At 41.2% G+C, this 24,441-nt stretch overlaps 1 protein-coding gene across 4 annotated transcripts in view; it reads left to right on the top strand.

Moving 5' to 3' along the window:
- Positions 1-24,441, top strand: part of LOC147315478 (stromal membrane-associated protein 1-like) — a 161,918-nt gene that overhangs the window by 8,109 nt on the left and 129,368 nt on the right. For all 4 annotated transcript variants that reach the window (XM_086258319.1, XM_086258321.1, XM_086258320.1 and 1 more), the window contains exons 2-3: positions 18,282-18,415; positions 20,430-20,515. In XM_086258319.1, coding sequence (XP_086114445.1) covers positions 18,282-18,415; positions 20,430-20,515 — 220 coding nt within the window. The remainder of the gene's footprint in view (positions 1-18,281; positions 18,416-20,429; positions 20,516-24,441) is intronic.

Genomic DNA, 24,441 nt, shown 5'->3' with positions numbered 1-24,441 from the left:
TCAGTGTTTTTGAACCAGGTGGTAACCGTTCAAGTTGAAGGTAAACGAGTGTGGTGGATCAATACATTTTTTTTCTTATGTGTTACGTTTACATGTTCTTCTTGTGCTCTGTTTTCTCACACCACCAGAAAACACACTAGGTTAATGCTCTCCTTCCTGGAACAGGGTTAACTTCCTGGTAATTGACTGGCAAAGTGTTCATAGCAGAAGAATAACCTTTACTTTGGGCCAAAGACAGTCCTCTGAATCAGATTTTAACACATTTAACGTAATAATCTTTTATTTATGGATCCCTCTGAATGAAAGCATGCTTTGGGAAGCACTTTTGTGCTGTGATTTTCTTTGAAAAACTGTTTTTCTCCTCTGTTTTTGTCGCGTTTGTGTTTCTTGATTAAGACCACTGGGATCTCCAGTAATGAGTGAAAATGAGCAGAACAAAAAGACTCGGATGCTAATCTTTCCTATCATTACCTTCACTTTCAGTTTATGTAACAACAGCAGGAACAAAAGGAGGTGTCAGTTCAGCACATATGGGACCATGTGTTGTTCCCAACTGTGACAGCAAAGTGTTTTGATTTTGCTACCAATCTGATTTGTATGTGTGGCCAGCTCGTTTCTATAGCAACTATCTGTAGCAGCTCACTCATTATACCATGGGAAAATGACCAACCCAACTTGATGTTGAAAAATGAAAGATGAAATAATCAAAAGTGCTGCCCGTCACATGAACCTCTGTGGTCATTGTTATCCATGTATCCTGTGTCTCTATGTTAAGTAGCACTGGGGAAAACCATTTCTAGTAGAAACTGACATGGGCGGGAATGAGAATTATTTATATTTAACCTTTAATTTGAACTTTGAGCTAGATCTAAAAAAAGAAAGGAAAAAAACATTACATTTTTGTCTCAGACAGAAATTCCTAATATTTCTTTGTTTGTGAGGAGTTTTTGCTTTTTGCCGGATATAAAAGTCGATTGATTTTTGGCTGCTAATTGTTGAATAGGAAACGTGACATCTGGAAATGCTGACATATGATTATTTGATGGAAAAGGATTGCACTTTTCTGGCACCCTTGCTACTCCTGGCGGCACATTTGTGTTTGTGCAAATATGACTTGCATGTAGTTACTGTTTAAAATATGAAAAATTGGTTTCACTGCATTATTGAAGGATGTAATCAATCATTTAGTGGTGGATCTGAAGATGAAATTGTAAAATGTTTTTTGAGCTTTAATGTTTAATGCAGTGCACTGCAACAGAGCTCCACCCATTCATCAGTGGGCAGATATTAGCAATTTGCTTATCTACTGGTATCAGTATTTGTAACAGTTGATAAATGAAAAACATAATAAGGACAAGGGAGAAACACCCTTCAACCATGTTATGAGTGTTGATGTTGCACAGTTTGTCCAGCAGATGGCACTTTGCAACTTTGCTGTTTGGAGTGCTACAAAAACGAGTGCAATAACTCCAAATAACAAATGTTAGGGAAATCTGTTTATGTTGTGTGTTTCTCAAAGGAAAAAAGATGGCGACTGACATTTTGGAATGTCAGATTTTTAATTCACCAAATATTGATATCTGTCCTAAAAATCTCACATTAGTCGGGCTCTGCTCCACACCAAGAGCAGAGGCAGTGTATTAGAGTTTATTGATGTGGAAAACAAGCTTTCACTCTGTAGCTGATTGACCGCTCGGAACGAAGAGCTCCGGTTTCATTCATCAGTTTGTTTTAAGGCTTTGGTGTGATCAGGTGCCATCCATCCTCCGTGCTGCCTGCTGCAGTCAGCGTATGTTGGGTGTGGCAGCCATTCTGTGACCACTGCAGAGCGGTGACTCACCTTAGCCTCTCAGCTGTAATTCCACCCTCAGACCTGCCTGCTGTCTACGCACGCTGCCCTACATCTGTGTGTGTGTGTGTGTGTGTTGAGACAGTGGTGCACACCTTATTGATTGTATTTCATTTGCCTGTTTGGCCTGGCAGGTCAGTCTATCTACTGCTTAGTGGATTATAGACTATAATTTTAATTTTCTGTTTTAACACAATCCTTTCATCAGTGTAAGCAGAATCTACACACACCACGTGCACACACACACACACTGCCTGACTACGCGTCAGTATTATGATTTGTGGCAGGCGGTGCTCTGAGCTGGCACATGCTCTCTTGTGCTGGCGCAGCGGATCTTGGCAAGCGCCCGTGGGGTACTCAGCACTTTGACGACCTGTCCTTGGTACTGCTCCCCTGTCATGCACATCAAATACTATGGCACATACACACACTCACTCAGCTGGGCTCAGAATCTGGTGCCCACACACCTGTACTTGTACACATTTTAAAGGTGTGAAGGGCAGACTAGTTTTGTAGTGTCCTGTCAAGGAGACAGCCTTTGGTAGGCTGCAGCGAGGTGGTACAGCATCACAAAGCAAATGTAAATTTAATCTTAGACACGTGAAGAAGAAAAGTGCAAGTTTGGTGTTATTTTTGTGTCTGTGTGAACAGCTTCAAAGTGAGAAAGGGGGACACAGTGTTACTGCTGTTTAGGAATCTGCAGATGCTGGCTATAAACCTGTTCCTAAAAACTAAATCGGGTTTGTCTAACTGCTCTTTCTTACAAGCCAGCAAAGTCTTTTGACTAAAACACTAATTTTATTTTGCAAAACCCAGAATTTGTCTGGTGCTTCTCTAGATTAGTTATGTGAGTTACTTTGTGGTGCATTGCGTTTTTGTGTATTTTAATAGATTAGTTCACACAACCAGCAACTCCAGGTATTTGCAGGCCAAAATCTGTGAGGTGGTTTTAAAGTGTGTAAAATCAACAAAGGTAATGCATACCGTCAACTTCCAATTAGAGTTGCTGAATCAGAGTCGTGCTTCACTTTCCCTGAAGCAGAACTTTGTCAGCTTAAACTGCAGACGGAGAGTCGGGGTGGCCCCGGCAAATCTTTCTATTTGTGAGGATTTGCAGCACTGATGGCATGAGACAGTAGGTTGAAGATTCTCCTGTCAGTGTGATTTCTAAAGTTTGCTGTCTTGAAATGTAAATGTGTAAAAATGTGTGTGCCATTTTTGTACAGAGTCAGAGCTAGGGATCCAATTAACCTTCAGATAGCTGAGCTGTAACTAGATTTTTAGCCAAAAATGAGAATTTTGATGTAATGTAAGTAGAGCTGGGCGATAGAACGATAACGATATGTATCGCGATATAACTTTGACTCGATAGAGAAATTAAGCTATCGCGATAGACCCGCCGCTCTTGTCCTCAAGAAAAAAGAAAAAAAAAAAGAAGGTCAGCCAATCCAAATTAAGTAGCGCAGAGCCGAACCAATCACAGCCGCAGCATCACGTCGCGTGACTTGTTACGTACAGCACAAGTGCCAAGCCGCACGTGTGTTTGTTTGGGAAGCAGCCAGCGGGTAATGGAGCCAGCGCATAATGGAGGAAATGAGTGTGCCGACTAGAAAAATCAACCGAGCGTGACCGAAGAGAAAACAGATGATGGTTCCAATGCCGGAGAGATTGTCGAACGGAAGAGCCATAGAAGTTCCGTAGTGTGAAGGTATTTCGGCTATTTCAAGTCTGACAAAAAACAGAGTAGCGTGCACTGTAAATTGTGCCGAAAGCAAGTCTTAAATACAATAAACTGGTGCATGCGTCACACTGCGCCACGTTATTGTTTCGGTGAAATGAATTTCTACAATACTGTTACTGTTAATTCTACTCTCTGCAGTGTTTAAATGCTTACATATACACACAGTTACTGTCCCTCCACACATACGACTCGGTTCTGCTTCTATGCCCCAGCTTTGTTTACTTTTTCCCACCGAGGCTTCTAGACTTCTGATTGGCCAATATTTCTGCACGGTTAGGAATCTAGCGCCACCTGCTGCTTTGGCATGTTCATAGCAGCGTTTTCCTTCATTTCTGCCTTTATGTGTGGACGGGATTATTTTTTAAAACGAAAACGGAAAATCTCCGTTTTCAAAGATACCCGTGTACGTGTGGACGTAGCCTCAGTCTCTGACTGGAAGCGCTAATTCGTCATTCGGCTTTTGTCAGACTAAAGTAACTGTTAAAACTGTTTGAAAAGCTAAGCTATACAACAAGGAGAGATTGAGAATTTCCTTTTAGTTCTCAGTTTATTTGATATTGACAAAAGTTAGTCAGTTTTGTCTGTTCTTCTGTAAAACAAACTAAGATTTATTTTTAGAATTAATATTTTGTTTCTAAGTGGAATTGACAATTTAGTCTGTTATGTTTGTTCTATTTTGAAACTTAAACGCTTTAGCGGCTGCCTTTTGTGTAGTTTGCAATATTTGCCTTTATTTATCTGAAAAAGTCTCATGTTCCTTAAGTACATCTACCCTGTTGAACTTATTATGGGAAATAAATATTTAAATAAAAACAAGCTGCTGATTATTTCACATTTTACTTGTGAGCAACGGCACATTTAAATCTTACAAATATAGTTATTTGGCTTATATCGTGATAGATATCGTTATCGCCTGAAATGAAAAAAACATATCGTGATATGAAAAAATCTCATATCGCCCAGCTCTAAATGTAAGACAAATATAACACATGTAGCTAGCAGGGATTGACACTATTGCCTCACAGCAGGAGCGTCCTGGGCCTAACTGTGTGGAGTTTGCTTCCTTCCCCAGTCTAAACGCATGCATGTTGGGTTAATAGGTGGACCCACAGTGACCATAGGTTTGATTGTGAGTGTGAGTGGATGTCTGCCTCTGAATTTGAAAAATGGATTGCTATTTAGTTTGAAAGATATTAATGTAGGCCTCTGTGGGTCACCTGTGCTCCTGGGTGACTGAGGTACAGGAGCAGCAGTGGGAGGTGCGAACGTGTGGCTTTGCACATAATCCTGCATCTTCAGATTTGGTGCTCTGTATTGCACATTAACAGCAGATGTATGTGTGACTGTCCTTATAAAATACGTCCATGTTGCAAAGATTGTTGTCAGTAGTTTTTGATAACATGGAGCTCAGCTGTAACGTCGTACACAGATCTGGCCTGTACTGTCTCTAATGAGAACAACAGGAAATGGGCTCTGCTGTAGTCTCCTACACTACCTTCTGTCACCAGCAGATGGAATACTGTCTTCACTTTATGCTTTTATTCATTAAGTGTATAAAATAAATAGTCATGTATTGCTCAGGACTGTCATTGCTCTCATTTATCCATTTCATGTTGAAAACATAATGAGACCGTCCACATGCCAGACTTGTGGACCTGTTATTGTGTTTGTGTCCCCTGTGTGTACGCCTCTGTCTGTCTCACTCTTTATAACCTGCGATGATGCTTTTTATGGTTTATCCATCTGTCCTGATTTATTGACTGTCTGCACTCTAATGTTCCACCATTAGTTTGAGGACAGGGAATAAGAGCAGATGATGGCTTTTTATTAGATTTTGCTCTTGTTGTTATGAAGAGGAAATACTGTTGGAGGGGAGCTCGGTTCTCCTTGAGGATGCACTCCTTCCTTCTTCCTCTTCACTGCTGACACAGAGTCGCACTAATGGGCCAGCAGGGAGCAGCACAGCGCTTCTTTATTTTCCCCCTCAGCCTCCAGTCTCTTATTCTCCACTCCAATACTGTACTGAAGATTCTGGCAGTCTTTCAATGATTTACTAAGAGGGCATTTTATTAATTAGAAAATGGGGGTTGTTAACCTTCTTTAAATGAGACTGCTGCTGAATTTAAGCACAAGGATGGTGCGTTTTCTCGCCTCGGGCGCCATTCAGCCTTTGTGCACTAACATTAGCATTTGTTTTTGGTTCCTAGAAAAGAAAAGAGAGCAACTAAAGTAGATCCATGCATCCATACATAATTAAAGGAGCCATGAATATTCTGTAACGATTTGAGCTTTCGAGGTGTTAATAGGGCATTAAGACAAAGGAAAGCAGAGTGAAAGATAAATGAAAAGGTAATTCAAATAAGAAGGAGATACAAGGGTGGTTGTGACTGTGACCAGGCAGATTTCTGCAGGTCAGGTCCACAGAGGCTGCCTCTTTGCAGCCACTAAAGCGTTAAACTACAATTTCCAGTGCTTCCCTAAAGGAAAAGGAGCACTGGATTGATCTCCACGGAATACACCTGTGGCCACCCTGCCTGTCACACACAGCGTTTACGCACACTTGTCACTCGTCGTCCTGACTGTCCTCAGGTTGACAGTTGGGGCTTTAATTTCATGCTCGGCTGACTGCCCACCTCCCCTTGCAGTTGGGAAGTTCCTCTGTCACTCATCAGGGCTCCTCTGCGTTGTGTGTGCATGTGCGTGTCACAGTGGAATATTTGCCTCTGCATCTTTCTGTCTACACATGCTGCTAATAATGTGTTAATCTGTACATATTAGTGTGTGTACTTGCTGGGGTGGCTGTCTGTGATTGCTTGTGTGTAGGTGTATCACTTAGCTTTTATGCATGTGCAGCTGTGTGTGTCTTTTGTGCAGGCGTGTTTTTGTGTCTATTCAGGTCAGCAGTCTACAAATTGTGTGCGCTTGTTTGGTGGAGGGGGTGCAGGAAACTCCTTTTAGCTGTCTATTTTTGTCCAAACTTCAGTGCAAATATAAAGTTTGTCAAGATGAATCTACACGAGACAGGGGAACAGATACTAATGCTGTGGCTCATTCATGTACTGATCACTTCCCAGACATTATATCCATCAGCAGAGGTAAAGATTGGAATTAAAAATAGGACAGCACATTAGTGGTCAGTAGGTTAATGGACACTGACCAGTGTAGAAGGTCGGAGCTCATATATCAGAGTGGCCTTTAGTCTGCAGGGCCGAAGCTCTACTTTTAGATTGCTAAACTAGCCGGTTTTACATTACACCAAAGCATTTTTCTTCTTCCTTTTCCCCCCTTTTTTGAAGCATAGTACCTGTGAGATTGAGCTTTCCCTTTTTTGCAGTTAAACGTGCATAATTGATGTTTTTGCCCACTAGGGGGCAGAGGAGGAGCTTTTGGAGATAAAACTGACACAGGATTTCCAACAGAAACCTTCTTAGCCACACTGGCTTCAACCAGCATAGGAGTGCAGCAAATTCATTTTGCACTCAAATATTACCAAGCTATCATACAGTTGCTGACAAGAGTGACGCACAGCAGGGAGCTTATTTTCTACTTCACCACCAACTTACTTGCTACCCACTGCCTCCTATAATTTAGTGGACCGGTATCATAAAAAATTGCTAAAGCAGTATAAAGTTGTAACTTGCTTGTTTGTAAAACTTGTTTGCCATTATTGGACAACAGGATGATTATAGAAGCTTAATGAGATTCATTAGCTAAGTTAATAGTGGTAGCTTTTGAAGGGGTAAATGGGCAGATTCTGCGCTTTAAACATGAGGCGTGTCTTCTGTTAGCTTCAGATGTCAGAATGCCTCGTTGATGAATGACAGTTTCAGCTTAGAGGCTCATATTTTGCTACTGCTGGTCCAGATTTAATCAGTTTGTGGGCTGCGTTTTCCCTTTTTGTGTTTAAGATCTGTTTGTAAAAATGTTGTAGCCAATTATAGTTCAGATTTAAACTGAGTTAACCTTGCTTTTCAGCTGGGTTGCACACCTGTTGTAGGACTCAGCAGTATGTTTGACACCAACAACCTTGTATTGTACATTTTAACTAGGTTAAGACAGACTCCATGTGGGTCCTTTTTCAACTCGCACAAAAGACTGAATTTCTAGGATACATTTAGATAAAGCAGTAAACCTGATAAGATATGCACAACTAGGCAAAGCCCCAATTTAGAATAAAGTTGGTCAGCGGTCAGATTTTGCTGCTGCTCTGGAGCATATTGTTAAAGAAAGACTGGCAAATTATAAAAGAGGAAAAAAACATGGTAACATCCCAAGTTTTGTGCATGAATCTTGAAAAAAGACCTGCTATACAGATGAGAAAGTCAACTTGGTGTTATACTTAATAAGCCAAACATTATAAACACTGATAATCTGTGAATTATCCCTTAGTCATATCTAGGGCTGCCACGATTAGTCGACTAGTCACGATTACGTCGACTATTAAAATCGTCGACGACTGATTTAATAGTCGACGCGTCGTTTGAAGCTTTGTAAGATCCCAAAAGCCGCAGGAATGAGTAGCAGGATTTAAGAGTGTAATAACGGACTGAAACAGAAGATGGCAGCACTGCATGTACAAGGATGCCAGCTGCTGTTAAACCCCGAAGAAGAAGAAGCTGTGTCCCAGAATTCATAGCGCAGCCCAGCTCAGTTTTCAACAATGGCGGCAGCTAGTTAGTTTTAATATTACTCTTATTATTCTTTCTGGGTCACAAAATAAACGTTTAACATATTTTCAGGCGAGAATGTAGCTGTGTAAACCTCAAATATCTGCTCAGTTTATCAAGACACCACATATTTTCAAAAGCGCTCCGACATTTTCGGAGACGTCTGTTACCCACCAGCTCAATAGCTAGCCGGGGGCAAGGCTCACTAGAGCCCGTGAGAACACCGGACTCCCGGGAAATCGTTTTCAAACCCACTGCCGTCTTTCGCTACTAAGGTTAAACATGATATATAAGTCACTTAGATAACTTACAAATGTTATTGTTTGGCCTTTTTTTGGTATTTTATTTGTTCCTGAGTAAATCGGTTTGGCTGAGATTAAAGTTATAGTTTTTACACAGCTGAATAAACGTCAAGCAGACAACTGAGCATGAGATGCTCGAGAATATACTCCGGTGTCCTGTTATATTTTAGATAGCAAGAAGTTTATTAAACTTCACCGAAACAATCTGCAAATTTCATTAAAATTTAATAAACTATCATCTTGTCTTTATTTTTAGTTAGCACCTTAAACACTTAAAGCTGTAAGCTAATGATAGTTATATAAGAGCAGATGCTGCTGGTGCAATAAGCTGTACATTTTACAATGGATGCATGATCTGATTAGTTGACTAATCGCAAAAATAATCTGTGACTAGTCGACTATCAAAATAATCGTTTGTGGCAGCCCTAGTCATATCTCCTGTCAAGGTATAGGTTATATTTAGCGCTGTATACACTGAAAGAGACACGAGATCATGTAGTACTGGGAGGGAAAAAAGTGTGGGTTGTCCAGAGTTAATTGAAGTTGCCACTAATAGGAGCAGAGGATACAGTTGATTGACAAATGACAAGGTGGTAAATGCAGAGTTACCTAGGTAACCGCAGCTGTCCACTAATAAACAGCTGTCGTCTACAAAGTGATGAATAATGAGTGAAACACTTCATATATGGACGTGACTTTAGACAAACAATCAGACAGTCAGTTGTGTGAAATGAAAGTCGAAGGGGTAAAGATGTGAAAGAGTGAAAAGTCTCAGAGACGCAGAGACTCCTGCTCACAAGTCAGAGCATCAAGAAACATCAGTGCAAGCCACTCGTCATTGCATGGATGAATGTTATTGGCTTCTAGAAGTAGTGCAACACAGTTAAGCATTCGGGGTATAATTTGTATGAGTTTTACTTTTTGACTAAGCACAACCAGACTCTAAAGCTCTGTGGATTTTCAATTTAGAAATACTCACTTTTCAATTTAGAAGTCCTTCCTCTTCACTCCGAATTCCTTCTGTGAAGAAAGCCTGAGTGTATCTGGATGCTTTGCACTGCACTGAAAATTCATTTCCAGCCTCTTCAAGCACTGTGTTTTCTGTTGTGTGTAATTAGACCTCAGGTGAGGCTGTCGCACATTTTGTACTGGAATATTTTTGAGAGAGGTTATCTGAGAGCAGACCAAAGTGAAGTCCAATAGATACTGATAGATATTCAGCAGATAGAGCCCAGCTTACAATAGCTGAGCTGCTTGATTTGGGCTTAACACTCAGTCATCCCTGCTTTAATGCTCCTTTAGGCCGTCTAGTGCATTAGTGCCACTGCATTAACACACTGATGCTCTTAGCCGAGACAGTCAATCCTACTGCACTGTGTGCTGCTGCCGCCATCCAACCAGCGCTGCCGCACCACCATAATGTAGCCTAGACCCAAAGAAGTTGCACCTTTGTGCGTGCTGTGTTCAATGCCATTTTCAGTCCTTGGATTGACAGATAGTAAGCTTCATGGTCTGGAGAAGGATGGAGCCAAAGATGACGCTGCGGGACTGTAGCCACTAGCCCATTAAAATGATTTGACTGTCATTTCCATGCCATCTCCTATTCATCTCCATGGAGATTTGGCTGAGCTTGGGTTGCTTTGTGCCATGATGGATGATGCATTTGCACAGATTTCTGTGGGAAGCTCTTACCCTGAGTTTACTCAAAAAAAGATATTTTAGAGAACTGACTAGTATGCACAATTATATTAGTATTTGGGGTTTCAGAGGGCTTGATGTTCTACGGACTACTGTATATGAACCTTTTGTCTGAATTTTCTTAATTTTCCTGAGAAGAAAATTGGTGTGAAAGTAAGGCAGAGCTTAAAAAAACAGTGCTGTAATTCTTTTCAGTGTTAACAGACTCTTCAAATTTGTGTGCCGAGCATCTTGGCTCCCAGACTACAAAGAAGCCTCTCTTCTTCCCCTTGAATGTGGTCGTTCTGGGCAAGTGCAAAATCTTTTATCTTAACACATTGTTGAACTGTGCATGCTGCATTGTTCGGAGCATGTGGAGGATGCCCTTAGTATTCTGCCTTAACTACATTGTTCAAATTGTGCCTATAGTACAATCAAGCAACGTTAGATGATACCATTATTCATCGTATTTTTTTATTTTATTTTTTAAACAATAGGTCGTTGATTTAAAATGGAGGTTCTTATTGTTATCTGACATTATGCTTAAAAGGGATATTGTACTTCCTGAAGGCTCTGGACGTTGTAGGGCTGTCCTGGTTGACACGCCTCTGCAATGTTGCGTGGAGATCAGGGGCAGTACCTGTGGACTGGCAGACCGGGGTGGTGGTCCCCATCTTTAAGTAAGGGGACCGGAGGGTGTGTTCCAACTACAGGGGGATCACACTCCTCAGCCTCCCTGGGAAAGTCTATGCCAGGGTGCTGGAAAGGAGAGTTCGTCCGTTAGTCGAACCTCGGATACAGGAGGAACAATGCGGTTTTCGTCCTGGTCGCGGAACACTGGACCAGCTCTTTATCCTCTCCAGGATACTTGAGGGTGCATGGGAGTTTGCCCAACCAGTCTACATGTGTTTTGTGGACTTGGAGAAGGCATTCGACCGTGTCCCTCGGGGTGTCCTGTGGGAGGTGTTGCGGGAATATGGGGTGTCTGGCCCATTGCTACGGGCCATTCGATCCCTATACAACCGTTGCAAGAGCTTGGTTCGCATTGCCGGCAATAAGTCGGACCCGTTCCCGGTGGGTGATGGGCTTCGCCAGGGCTGCCCTTTGTCTCCGGTTCTGTTCATAATTTTTATGGACAGGATTTCTAGGCGCAGCCAAGTGGCGGAGGGCTTTCGCTTTGGTGGCCTCAGAATCTCATCTCTGATTTTTGCAGATGATGTGGTTCTGTTGGCTTCATCGGGTGAAGGCCTCCAGCTCGCACTGGAACGGTTCGCAGCCGAGTGTGAAGCAGCGGGAATGAGGATCAGCACCTCCAAATCTGAGGCCATGGTTCTCAGCCGGAAAAGGGTGGAGTGCCCACTCCGGGTCGGGGATGAGTTCCTGCCACAAGTGGAGGAGTTCAAGTATCTCGGGGTCTTGTTCGCGAGTGATGGGAGAAGGGAGCAGGAGATCGACAGACGGATTGGGGCTGCAGCTGCAGTAATGCGGACGCTGCACCGGTCCGTCGTGGTGAAGAGGGAGCTGAGTGTAAAAGCGAAGCTCTCAATTTACCGGTCGATCTACGTCCCTACCCTCACCTATGGCCACGAGCTGTGGATAGTGACCGAAAGAACGAGATCGCGGATACAAGCGGCAGAAATGAGCTTCCTCCGAAGGGTGGCTGGCCTCTCCCTTAGAGATAGGGTGAGAAGTTCGGCCATCCGGGAGGGGCTCAGAGTAGAGCAGCTGCTGCTCCACATCGAAAGGAGCCAGCTGAGGTGGTTCGGGCATCTGACAAGGATGCCCCCTGGGCGCCTCCTGGGTGAGGTGTTCCAGGCATGTCCCACCGGGAGGAGGCCCCGGGGCAGACCCAGGACACGCTGGAGAGATTATATCTCTCGGCTGGCCTGGGAACGCCTTGGTATTCCCCCGGACAAGCTGGAGGAGGTGGCTGGGGAGAGGGAGGTCTGGGCCTCTTTGCTTAGGCTGCTGCCCCCGCGACCCGGCCCCGGACAAAGCGGATGAAGATGGATGGATGGATGGGATATTGCACTTATTTCTCAACTCATATAAATAAGGAAACGTTATGCAAAAGTAATGCTCATTATTTGAAACTGAGGCTTCAGATTGTTCTGAAAAACAGGTTTCCAAATTTTTTTTTAATCTGATTTTGAGACGTCACAGACTGTGATTTTAATTATGTGATGGGCAGAGATGGGCAGTAACGCGTTAAAATAAATGCGTTACTGTAGTCCGATTACTTTTAAAGTAAGGGGTTACTATTGCAAAAAAGTAATTGGATTACTGTTACTTTCCCGTAAGCATGCTGCCTTACTGCGTTATTAAACCGACACTTTGTGAGAGTGTCTCATGACACAGTTTTTGACGTTCGTGGCAGCAGCAGACGTGTGTAGATCAACAATGGAAAACAGGGAGTGTGGGCGAGAGTATGACGCAGCATTTAAAGCTCGGAGGTACTGACATTACTTTTGAGTTTGATTCTGTAAAAAGTGACAAAAACATTAGCGTCTGCTGTACACTCTGTGGGAAGAAAATTCATTCTACAGCGAAAAATTCAACTTCAAATCTGAGCAAGCACTGAGCACGCTGCCACGGGAATGTGACATTCATAGAGAAACCCCCGGATCCCGCCTACTGACATGACCGCTGCGGCACCGGGCAAACCTCCACCGGCCCCTCTCCTGCTAAGCAGGTGAAAATAGATTAACCTCCTAAGACCCGAACTCTTCCACGGCATGCATTTTTAATTTCTCTTTGATATTTGGGCACATTGGGACCTGATGAATGTAAAAACAAAGAAATACCAAATTTTTGTTTCTAAGAAAAATGAGAGCTACATATGAGGATATTCATTTAAAATTTTGATAGAACAGTAGCAGAATAATGTCAGCGTAAGTGGATATCAGGCCCTTGTAGAGCAAAATTAAGTATTTTGGTCTAAATAACCCAAATTGTGATGTCCACATACAGTGGGGCAAAAAAGTATTTAGTCAGCCACCGATTGTGCAAGTTCCCCCACTTAAAATGATGACAGAGGTCAGTAATTTGCACCAGAGGTACACTTCAACTGTGAGAGACAGAATGTGAAAAAAAAATCCATGAATCCACATGGTAGGATTTGTAAAGAATTTATTCGTAAATCAGGGTGGAAAATAAGTATTTGGTCACCTCAAACAAGGAAAATCTCTGGCTCTCACAGACCTGTAACGTCTTCTGTAAGAAGCTTTTCTGTCCCCCACTCGTTACCTGTATGAATGGCACCTGTTTGAACTCATCATCTGTATAAAAGACACCTGTCCACAGCCTCAAACAGTCAGACTCCAAACTCCGCCATGGCCAAGACCAAAGAGCTTTCGAAGGACACCAGGAAAAGTATTGTAGACCTGCACCAGACTGGGAAGAGTGAATCTACAATAGGCAAGCAGCTTGGTGTGAAAAAATCAACTGTGGGAGCAATCATCAGAAAATGGAAGACATACAAGACCACTGATAATCTCCCTCGATCTCGGGCTCCACGCAAGATCTCATCCCGTGGGGTCAAAATGATCATGAGAACGGTGAGCAAAGATCCCAGAACCACACGGGGGGACCTGGTGAATGACCTGCAGAGAGCTGGGACCAAAGTAACAAAGGTCACCATCAGTAACACACTACAACGGCAGGGAATCAAATCCCGCAGTGCCAGACGTGTTCCGCTGCTGAAGCCAGTGCATGTCCAGGCCCGTCTGAAGTTTGCCAGAGAGCACATGGATGATACAGCAGAGGATTGGGAGAATGTCATGTGGTCAGATGAAACCAAAGTAGAACTTTTTGGTATAAACTCAACTCGTCGTGTTTGGAGGAAGAAGAATACTGAGTTGCATCCCAAGAACACCATACCTACTGTGAAGCATGGGGGTGGAAACATCATGCTATGGGGCTGTTTTTCTGCCAAGGGGACAGGACGACTGGTCCGTGTTAAGGACAGAATGAATGGGGCCATGTATCGTGAGATTTTGAGCCAAAACCTCCTTCCATCAGTGAGAACTTTGAAGATGAAACGAGGCTGGGTCTTCCAACATGACAATGATCCAAAACACACCGCCCGGGCAACAAAGGAGTGGCTCCGTAAGAAGCATTTGAAAGTCCTGGAGTGGCCTAGCCAGTCTCCAGACCTCAACCCCATAGAAAATCTGTGGCGGGAGTTGAAAGTCCGTGTTGCTCGGCGACAGCCCCAAAACATCACTGCTCTCGAGAAGATCTGCATGGAGGAATGGGCCAAAATACCAGCTACTGTGTGTGCAAACCTGGTAAAGACCTATAGTAAACGTTTGACCTCTGTTATTGCCAACAAAGGTTATGTTACAAAGTATTGAGTTGTATTTTTGTTATTGACCAAATACTTATTTTCCACCCTGATTTACGAATAAATTCTTTATAAATCCTACCATGTGGATTCATGGATTATTTTTTCACATTCTGTCTCTCACAGTTGAAGTGTACCTCTGGTGCAAATTACTGACCTCTGTCATCATTTTAGGTGGGGGAACTTGCACAATCGGTGGCTCACTAAATACTTTTTTGCCCCACTGTATGTGGACGCCAGGTTCTAGGAGGTTAAAGAGTGACAAGACTTGGTGCCGCTTAAGCTTTGATTTTATTTATTTTTTGCTGTGTTTTACTTGCATCTATTTGAAAGAGCGAGTGTAAACACAAAAAATTATTTTATATGCCGGAATATGCAGAAAATAGGTTTAAATGTTAAACACATTTCTTCAAGTCAAAGACTGTTGTACATAATGTCATTTTCACTTGATGCAATGTGCATAAAGTTAAAAGATTAAAACTTATAAAACAAGTTTTAAAAAGACACTTTCTCATTTCATTCAATTTTATATGATGGATTATGCAGAAAAAATAGAGTTGGGCTAAAAGGTATTCAGGTTGTGTATCATGTTTTTTAAAAGTAATAAAGTAACTAATTACTTTTGAAAATAAGTAATCATAAAAGAAACTGGAAACTTTCTTGGAGAAGTACTCAGTAATTAGTAACTAATTACTATTTTCAAATAACTTGACGAACACTGGTGACAAGTTTGTGATACAAGAATAAAGTTACGTTGAAACCAAGCACACCATTGTTTTTCTTGTGACATTACCAATAAGTTTGATGTGTCACATGGCCCTCTTCCTATTGAAAAAACAAAAGTTGTATCCAAGATGGCCGACTTCTAAATGGCCACCATGGTCACCACCCATCTTGAGGAGTTTGCCCCCTCACATATACTAATGTGCCACAAACAGGACTTTAATATCACCAACCATTCCCATGTTATTACGGTGTATCCATATAAATGGCCCACCCTGTAGTTCTATAGTTCTTATCGATAGTTGCTGCAAAATGGCTCCACAGTGGCCCCTAGAATATTTCAAAAGAGCAGTGCCTGTGCTTTGTTTCATCTATGGGTCTGAAATCATGGAGCTATAACCTAAATCCAACAGGAAGTCAGCCACTTTGAGTTGAAAGTGTAATTATGGGGTCATTTTCAGGCCATATAATTTAACGAACTCCTCCTTGGGACTTTATCAGATCCACATGGCCTACGGTGAGTGGATTCTTAAGGCCTCAGTCATCTTGAGAAGCGTTTGAGGTTTCATGAAACACCGCCGTCATGGCTGCACGTCAAGTTTCGATCATTCGCCGTGAAGAAGGAAACTGCTATAATTTTGACCCTGGAAAGGTTTTCAAAACCACTTTTCTAAACTCAAAGCTGCTTTCATTGTGTTAAACACTGTTTTCATGATTACCTTTCATACTTTCAAGTAGGTTCTAAATTAAATTTAATAAATTTAATTAAAACTTTAATCACTAAATTGAAGTGAGAATGCATACAATAAAATTCAAGACTTTTTTTTTTTTTGTCTTTAAAAGACAGACACTGACACAACCCTAAACGCCTAGGATGGTATCTTTCACTTTCAGATTAACTGCAGCCATTCTATTGACACATACATTCACATTTAATTGGCTTTTATATGTAATAAACTGCATGGGCTCTAATCAAATGATATCCATAAATGAAAACCACACGCCTTCATGCTTTTCCTTCAAGATTTAGGGATTCAGAATATTACTTCCTGCACCGTTTTGATAAGAATGTCTTTAAAATGTCTCAGAATATTATAAATGGCATTTAGCACATTCTGATATACTAAAGTGAGTGAGACAGTATTACCAAAGCAAAACAAGGCTTTGATTCTTGGTGCTTGGATTTTATGTTTTTATGTTTTTTAATTTCTGCTGAAACCTGATGGTGTACTTCACACAACTACAACACTTTGTCAAAGACTTTGTTCAAATTGTTTCTTGTGAGTTTGAATTTGTGTTGATTTGACTTTGTTAAAGCTGTTCACAACCTGCTGTTCTTTGTTCACTAGCAAACTTCTTCCAAAGCACGTCACATAAACTATAGTGGCAGAAATATTCACTCAACAATCCAAATCATTGAATTATGGTGTACCATTCACTTCCATGGCTACAGGTCTATAAAACCAAGAACCTAGATATGCAGAATGCTTCCGCAAACATTTGTGTTCAAGTGAAATGTTAATGCTTCAGCTTACCAAGATATTTTGGAAAATTTTATGCTCCCAACTTTGGGAAGATGTGTATATATAGATACAAACAGTGAGTTGATACCATATTAACTCCTATTGATCAGGGAAACAAAGTTCATATTCTTGTGAAAGTAGACAAATACTTTTGAAGTAGTGTAACTAACCACTACAAAAACCAGAATTTTAATTCAGTTGAATATTTTTTTCATATAGCTTCAAATCACAACAACATTTTGAAGGCACTTTATATTGTAAAGTAAATACAGTAATTCAGAGAAAACCTCATCAAACAGACAACCCTACCAAGCATTTGGCAACAGAGGGAAGGAAGAAACCTCCAGCAAAACTGGGCTAAGGGAGGGCCAGTTATCTTGTATCCACGGCTTGAAGTTGCCTCCCACCCTATCTCTAGGGCTGAAGAGAGGTACCTCATTTATCCTCAAGGTTATTCTTCCAAAGAACAAACCTCATGGCTTTTGGTGTTTTTTAGAACGTTGATTGACTGGTAAATGAAAGCTTTACCTTTGGGCTCGACACTCTTGTCACTCCAATGGTGCGGTACAGCACAGGTGCTCTGTTCTGTACCAAGCTCCTCCTTCCCATCCTTCATATCTCTTGTTCTGTCACATCTTAAAAGTGTTCAACTTGATCCACATCTGGCGCTACTAGGGAGGATGCTTAAGTCCACTGAACCTGTGTTTATTAAAGCAATTGGGCAGACCTTATGCTTTGTGACATTGTGTGTTATCATGTAGACCTTATAAAAGGTTAAACTCTGGCAATAAAAATATGCACACAGTTAGTAAATAGACTCGGAGGTGGTGCCAATTAAATCATGACTGATTCCTTTAAGTGGCTACCAAGACAATTCCTCACTTGATATAAGGCTGGTTAAGACCACTGGTCGATCCATTGTCCATTGTTGCTATATTCTGAGCCTAAAATTGGTAGCTTTATCTGACATTCATTTCAGAGTGATTATCCTTAACTGAAAATTCCAGGAGAGCAGTAGCTTAAAAACTGTTCAAACCAGTGGATAGCAGTGATTTAAGGGCCATGCTGGAGCCTAGAAAATCTAAAAAATAAATAATTTCACAGTATGTAGCAGCAAGTGCCAGGTAAAGGTACCTTTTCATACTTGAAAGCATAGTTTTGTAGGATGGTGGTGGGGTAAAGAGCTTCAAAGAGAAGAGTACTCCTGGCTTGCTTTTTCATTTCACAGTTGTATTTCATTGATTCTTTACTTCCTGCTATTCTTTCACTTCCACAGTTTTGAGTTTATTTGGGTTTTTGAGTTCCTTTGCAGTCTAAATTGTTGAAAATGATTGGGATCAACTCACATGCAGCAGCAAGTCACTTAAACTACAACACAGCAGGAGTTTTACAATAAAACTGCAACCGGAGTAATTCATAGTGGAAATATCCTCTTTTCTTCTTTTCTATTTCAGGGCCTCGGTGGGCGTCATGGAACCTCGGGGTGTTCATGTGTATCCGCTGTGCCGGCATCCACCGCAACCTGGGTGTCCACATCTCCAGAGTCAAATCTGTCAATTTGGATCAGTGGACACCTGAGCAGATCCAGGTATGCAAATGATGCTCCCCATACTAGTACTGCTTTTAAGGCTTCTTAATGCATTGATATAACTTGTACCCCGTAATCTGTTATTGTTTAATTCTTTTAATGATCTCTGCCACTTACAAACAAAAGCTCACTGTATTTCTTTTTGTAGGTTTTAAATCTATGTAGTAAAGATCACAAATAATAGCAAAAACCTTAAGACTCATTGTTTTCACTTGTTGCTTGTGTGCAACCTGTTCTGCTTTCAAGGATGATTTACATTTGAAATTAGAGCATTTGGAACAAGGCAAATGGTCAAAATAGTAAAAACAACAGGAGGAAAGATTTATTATTTAGGTTTTTGAGTCTTTTTTCTTTCTTCTCATTTTTCATTCAGGCAAAGGCAAGAAACCCACCTCCAAATTATACGAAACATGATCCTTATGATTTTTTTTAATTACAGTTATCAAACAGTGATCTGGTTCATTTATGTTTCAAACATAAACAGGAGCTGCTGGTGCTTAATAGGGGTGGGAATAGAGAACTAGTTGGCAATAATACACCCTCAGTCTTTTCCTTTTATATGTACTGGCATGTTTCTTTTTTATACTTAAGCATACTTAAGGTTGCTAAACACACCTGAGTTGCCTCCGAGCATTTCAGAGACAATATAACAGCTGTCTTTTAAAGTTTGTCAAAAATCAAGAACAGACGCAATAAAGTATGGGCTCTATCAGAAAAATTTATAATAACATTTAAAATGAATAATGTCTTGCCAACATGCATCACTAAGGCCTAATGCAGCGTTCTGTTTTCATAGTAGATTCTACAGTCCTCATATAGTGTCCTAGCTCACTGACATTCTCATTTCTTTCTGTACACACATTTGCTGTGTGTTTAAAAACCTTTAATTGTTTTGTTTTTTTATATTTTATTGTGTGTAATCCATTTTTCATAAACAACTATTATCCTTCTGGGCAAAGGACATTAAAGATGGCAGGAAAGGAGGAATGGAGACCGCAGAGAAGGTGGTGAAGGAGGAGGTTGGTGTGAGAGTGGAGGATGCTCGGAGGCAGATAATCTGCTGTGGCGACCCCTGAAGAGAGCAGCAAAAAGAAAAAGATGTATTATACTATTGTTGTATTTAGAGCTGGCTGAGCCAAAAAAAGAATAAATAAACGGCCCTAAGACATCTTGGCATGAGCAAATGCAAAGAACCCAGATGGTACCCCCCAAAAAAGTGCATTTTAAGGGTTACCTTGATAGGTGAAGTTATGCATATACTGCAAGGTCACTCTGTATGCACTGACACAGCCTCAGAAATCCACTGTTTAGTATGCATTCAGTGTTTTTACACACACACACACACACACACACACACACACACACACACACACACACACACACACACACACACGCAGTACATGCACAGCAGCACGTGTGCAAATGCACATGCAGAGGGAATACAGAGAGCCTAATGCTAATTTGTAAGTGCGGAGCTGTGTTTTGTGGATAACTAGCATGTCACATTGATTTTATTTCACACTCTGTGTTTGTGTGTGTCTGTGTACATCTGTGAAGCTCACACAGCAGTACTCGCTTGGTGTGTAGCAGGGGAAAGGTGTGTGCCTGTGCGTTTCTCCCGTGCTGTGCCGATCCATCAGCTGAGTGCGAGTGGAACGGGGCTCAGTCTGAATGTTAATCACTGTTTTCAATGACTAATTAATTCTGGATGGCTGATTATTCCGACTCCGTCTCCTCCACTTCTCCTATCATCACCCCATTCATCACCCTCCTCTTAATTTAGCCCTGACACATACGGCCAGTGTGTCTTTCACTTGGCATGTGCGTGTTTGTGTGCGAGTGGGAAGGAATCTGCAGCAAATTGAGTTGAATGCAAATGTGAAGTATGAAAGAACTCGCTGTGTGTGTTTGACAAGGTCTTAAATGTGTTTTACCGACTGCCTTTTCTGTATTAATGACACAGTTTTTCCGTCTTTTCTCTCTCGGCTCTTTTTCCTTCCTCCCCTCCTCGTAGAGTATGGTGGACATGGGCAACACCAGGGCCAGACAGCTGTATGAAGCCCACCTACCGGAGAACTTCAGGCGACCACAGACGGACCAGTATCCTCCTCCTGCTGTCTCCCTCACTCTTTTTTTATTATTCTCAGCCTCTATTCTCGTAAAAACAGATGCACTGGAATAAAGCATCGCTCTCACTGAACACTTTAATCACTGCTTTCATATTACATATGCATTAAAACTGCCAACTTCAGTACACACAGATATAAAAGCCTCTGTTTCGCCACACATGTCGGGATATCTACATGCAAATATAAAAGCTCCTGTCATCATGTAGCTACATATAAACTCTAAATGTCACCATAAATAAGTAGTTTATGCATTATACCACCATACAGGTCAAAGGTTTGGACATATCGCATTATATCAAGCACAAAACTTTAAATATTTCAGTCTTTGGTTTCATAACTGCTTTGTAAACTCTCCATTCATCAGCCAGCTTCATGAAGTCATCACCTGGAGCTCTTCCAGCAGTCTCAAAGGAGTTCCCATATATGCCGAGCACTTGTTGGCTGCTTTTCCTTCACTCTGCGCTTCATCACAAACCGCATCACTTGGATTTGAGGTGATGGGGCAAGTGACCTGACGCAACACTCCATCACTCGGCTTCTTTATCAAATGGGCCTTTAAAGAACCTGTGGGGCTGTGTTCAGGCTGCACAGTGGAGACACTGGGCCTTTAGGTCTCAAATCAACACAAGTCTTCTGCCCTCCAATATGCATAAACTTCTATGGTATAACGTTTGAATATATAATGGTTGCCGGGAAATTTTAGCTTCATATATCAAATCGTTTTAAAGAAATATTTTTTTGGAAGGTGGTCCATCAAACCACTTTGAGCCTTTTTTTTTCGCACGTTAAAATCTATGACAGTGTTTACACATTAAATTTTTCCCTGGCCTTTATTGTTAGAATCAGAATCTGTAATTTGGGACAAATGCAAAAAAAAAAATGTTTGAGTATTGGTTTGTTTAAAATTTGGAGCTGGACTCGGCTTTTTCATATTTTAACCAGCCGATACTCATTTTTTGATGTATGTGAGATGCAGAAAAAAACAACTGGATTTGAATTGAAAATGCAGAATTTACAGCACATTTTAATTTGCAGGGTTTTTTTTTTACTGTACAGTAAATTCCTTATGTCCCAATAAGGAAAGATTTTTTTTAAAAAAGTGGTTTTATAATTAGTAAGTAATTGACTGTGCCAGTTACCTGTTCAATTTATTTTTACTACAAATCCCTAAAATGTTTAAATATATTGTAAGTGATTTTATTTTTTTGTGTTTCTGCAAATACTGATAAATCAAAAGTCAGAAAGCTTTACAGCAACAAGATAAAGATGCAGTCCTTTTTCATTATGACGTTACAATCTCAAATCGAACTCATTGTGGTTATCAGGCTTGAGCTTCAGCTGCACACACATCGCCACACATCATTTCCACACAGAGGCTTGCCACTTCTGCATCTTTCCGCACATTTAACCGGGACATATCGAGCAGTTTGTGTTTATACGCAGAGCTGTAACAGCGCTTTCCAGCTTGCCCTTTTCCAAGATACAAGACAAGACAGCTGTGTGGTTAACACACCAGCATATGTTCATATTTCCACCAGCAGACCAAAATAAATAATCTCCCTGTTTGAAATGTTCCTCTAATACCCTATCTTGTATCTGGCAGGCCCATTTGTGCGGGTGGTCATCATTCTTCACTCTTTTGAAGTCCATTAGTTGCTCTGACAGCATCGCCGCTGGCTGAAAGCAGCAGATAACAGACCCAGGATTAGAGGAGCTCGCGCCTGAATGTGGCTGTTTCTGTGTGTACTCCTCTGTTTATACTCACGCAGCTTCTCAGCCCTGCTGTTTACTGTGCTTATGTATATAAATGACGAAATGGACTTTGAGTCCTGTCTCTGTATTTTGTGTGTGTGTGTGTGAGTTTGAATGCATCGATATTCATAGATGCAGGCGTGTTTTACACACGTATGGACTAAAATGGGATTTGAGATTAATGTTGTCTTAGAAAATGTTTTAAATACTGTTTTAAATAAAAATACCAGTAATGCAGCAGTATTTTATCAAGTTAGTCACATTTGAACATGTGCTTTTACTTTAAATGTTTTAATCTTAGACCAGCTTTTTTGTTAGTTATCAATGTGGAAAAAAACTGAATTATATGAAACTAACAGGTGCATCAAATGTGTAATTTGTGGTGATTTTTGTAGTATTAGGTTTTGAAATTGAAAATAGAAATTGAAACAGCATGTGGGTAGCGCAGATGAGGTCTTTCTGTTGATACTTGGTAAAATAGTCCCCAGTATTACAGTGTTATAAATATGAAATGAGTTTAATTGTGACCCAGACTTTGATTTTATGTCAAAGAACAGCAGTCGCCCTTATGTCAGAATCCCTGCCCCCTTTGGTGTGTTTTATCGGTCTTTCATGAGATTTGTGGTCACGTGTGCCTAACCACCGTGTCACCAGGCCACACATTTATCCACTACAGCCGTGAGTGCCATGGTTGGTATCTCAGTGCAGCATCCTAGTTCTGCTCTGCTGTTTCTAGTCAACAGTAATAAATAAGCAGTGTGTTTGAGACGCAGCCACAGCAGGCCTCCTCTTCCAGCCTATCTAGCAGCTCCACTCGTGCGGGTGGTCATCATTTTTCAATCTTCTAAAGTCTTTTACTTGATCCGACAGAAGCGTCACTGCTGAAATAGGCAGATAAGAACGTCAGGATTTGTGGCACAGCAGCACGCAGTTGTGTTGGTTTGTGTGTTTAGGGAAAGATAGAGTGAGAGAGTGGGGTTGATTGTTTGTGTATCCTCACTTATCTCACTGTCGTGTGCGTGTTTTTCCTTTGACATTGTTGGGGTTCTTAGTGTAAATGTGTTCTCCTATTACCTCAGTTGTTCGTGTGCCCCCCTTTTTATCTGGGAAAAGTTTGCTGATCCATCAAATGGAGTGAACATTATAAGTCATGTCACTCGCAGCGTGTGGCAAAGAATCAAAATCCATGTCTAGACCGAGCGTCTTTTATTAAACTTCCTGGTGATCATGAAATGGAGAGACGAGCATCGCACATATGGAAATCAGACATGTTAATAGTTTGTTTTTGTTTTCTTTTACATCATTTTTTTGCCCTTTTTAAAAGAGAAACATTATAACTATGCCCAAAAGTGATACATTCTAGCAAATTGGAAAAGTGGAAGAAAATGGATGGATGGCTAAATTGTATATACATTTAAATACTGTATGTGTTTCAAACGTAATATTCAGTACTGTGCAAAAGTCTCGAGTCAACCCTGAATTCTTTTTATAGTTTGCTTCTAATGAGCTGACCTTTTAAGGTGGTGTTGAGGCATCTTTTTCAGGCTGTTTTTTTTCCCCCACTCAATAAACGTTTTTTTGTTAGTTTGTTTGTTAAGCCACTTAAAAGTGACCTGTTAATCATTCGAGCATAAAACTGGACCCAGGATGAACCACTGTTGTATCTACACAGAACAGACAACCTGGCAGAGAACCGATTTTACATGTCTGTCACCAAAATGCAAAATTTGTTCCCATTTCTTTGGCTGATTTTATGAAAACTGTTAAAGACAACATTTAGACAGAGGAAATCAGGAGAGAGACCAACAGCTGTCTGATTCATTCAGGTGTCCGACTCCAATTAACTGAAATCCTCTGCAGTATTACGCTGTCTATTATTCTCCTGACATACAACCTTCTGTTCATGGCCCAAACGTTTAGCTGCCGATTGTCAGCAAAGGGAACTTTTCAAATCTCTTAGCCCAAACCTTGTGTTCCTGCCCCAGAAGTGGTTAAAGACTTGTCATCTGAGGCCACTACTAGAAAGCCTTCTTGACATAACTTTTACTGATTTGGAATCTTGTGTTCTTTATTTAGAAAACACTTTTTTGATGAATTTGCTTCCCTTCAGCTCTCAGTCAACAAATGTTCAGGCATCGATCTTCT

The sequence above is a fragment of the Aulonocara sp. 'chitande type north' Nkhata Bay genome, linkage group LG13, assembly GCF_057382095.1.
Source record: "Aulonocara sp. 'chitande type north' Nkhata Bay isolate Kocher_YH1m ecotype deep benthic linkage group LG13, A_spYH_male_GT1.1, whole genome shotgun sequence".
In the NCBI taxonomy this organism is placed as follows: domain Eukaryota; kingdom Metazoa; phylum Chordata; class Actinopteri; order Cichliformes; family Cichlidae; genus Aulonocara; species Aulonocara sp. 'chitande type north' Nkhata Bay.
This window is presented reverse-complemented; position numbering and strand designations above follow the sequence as displayed.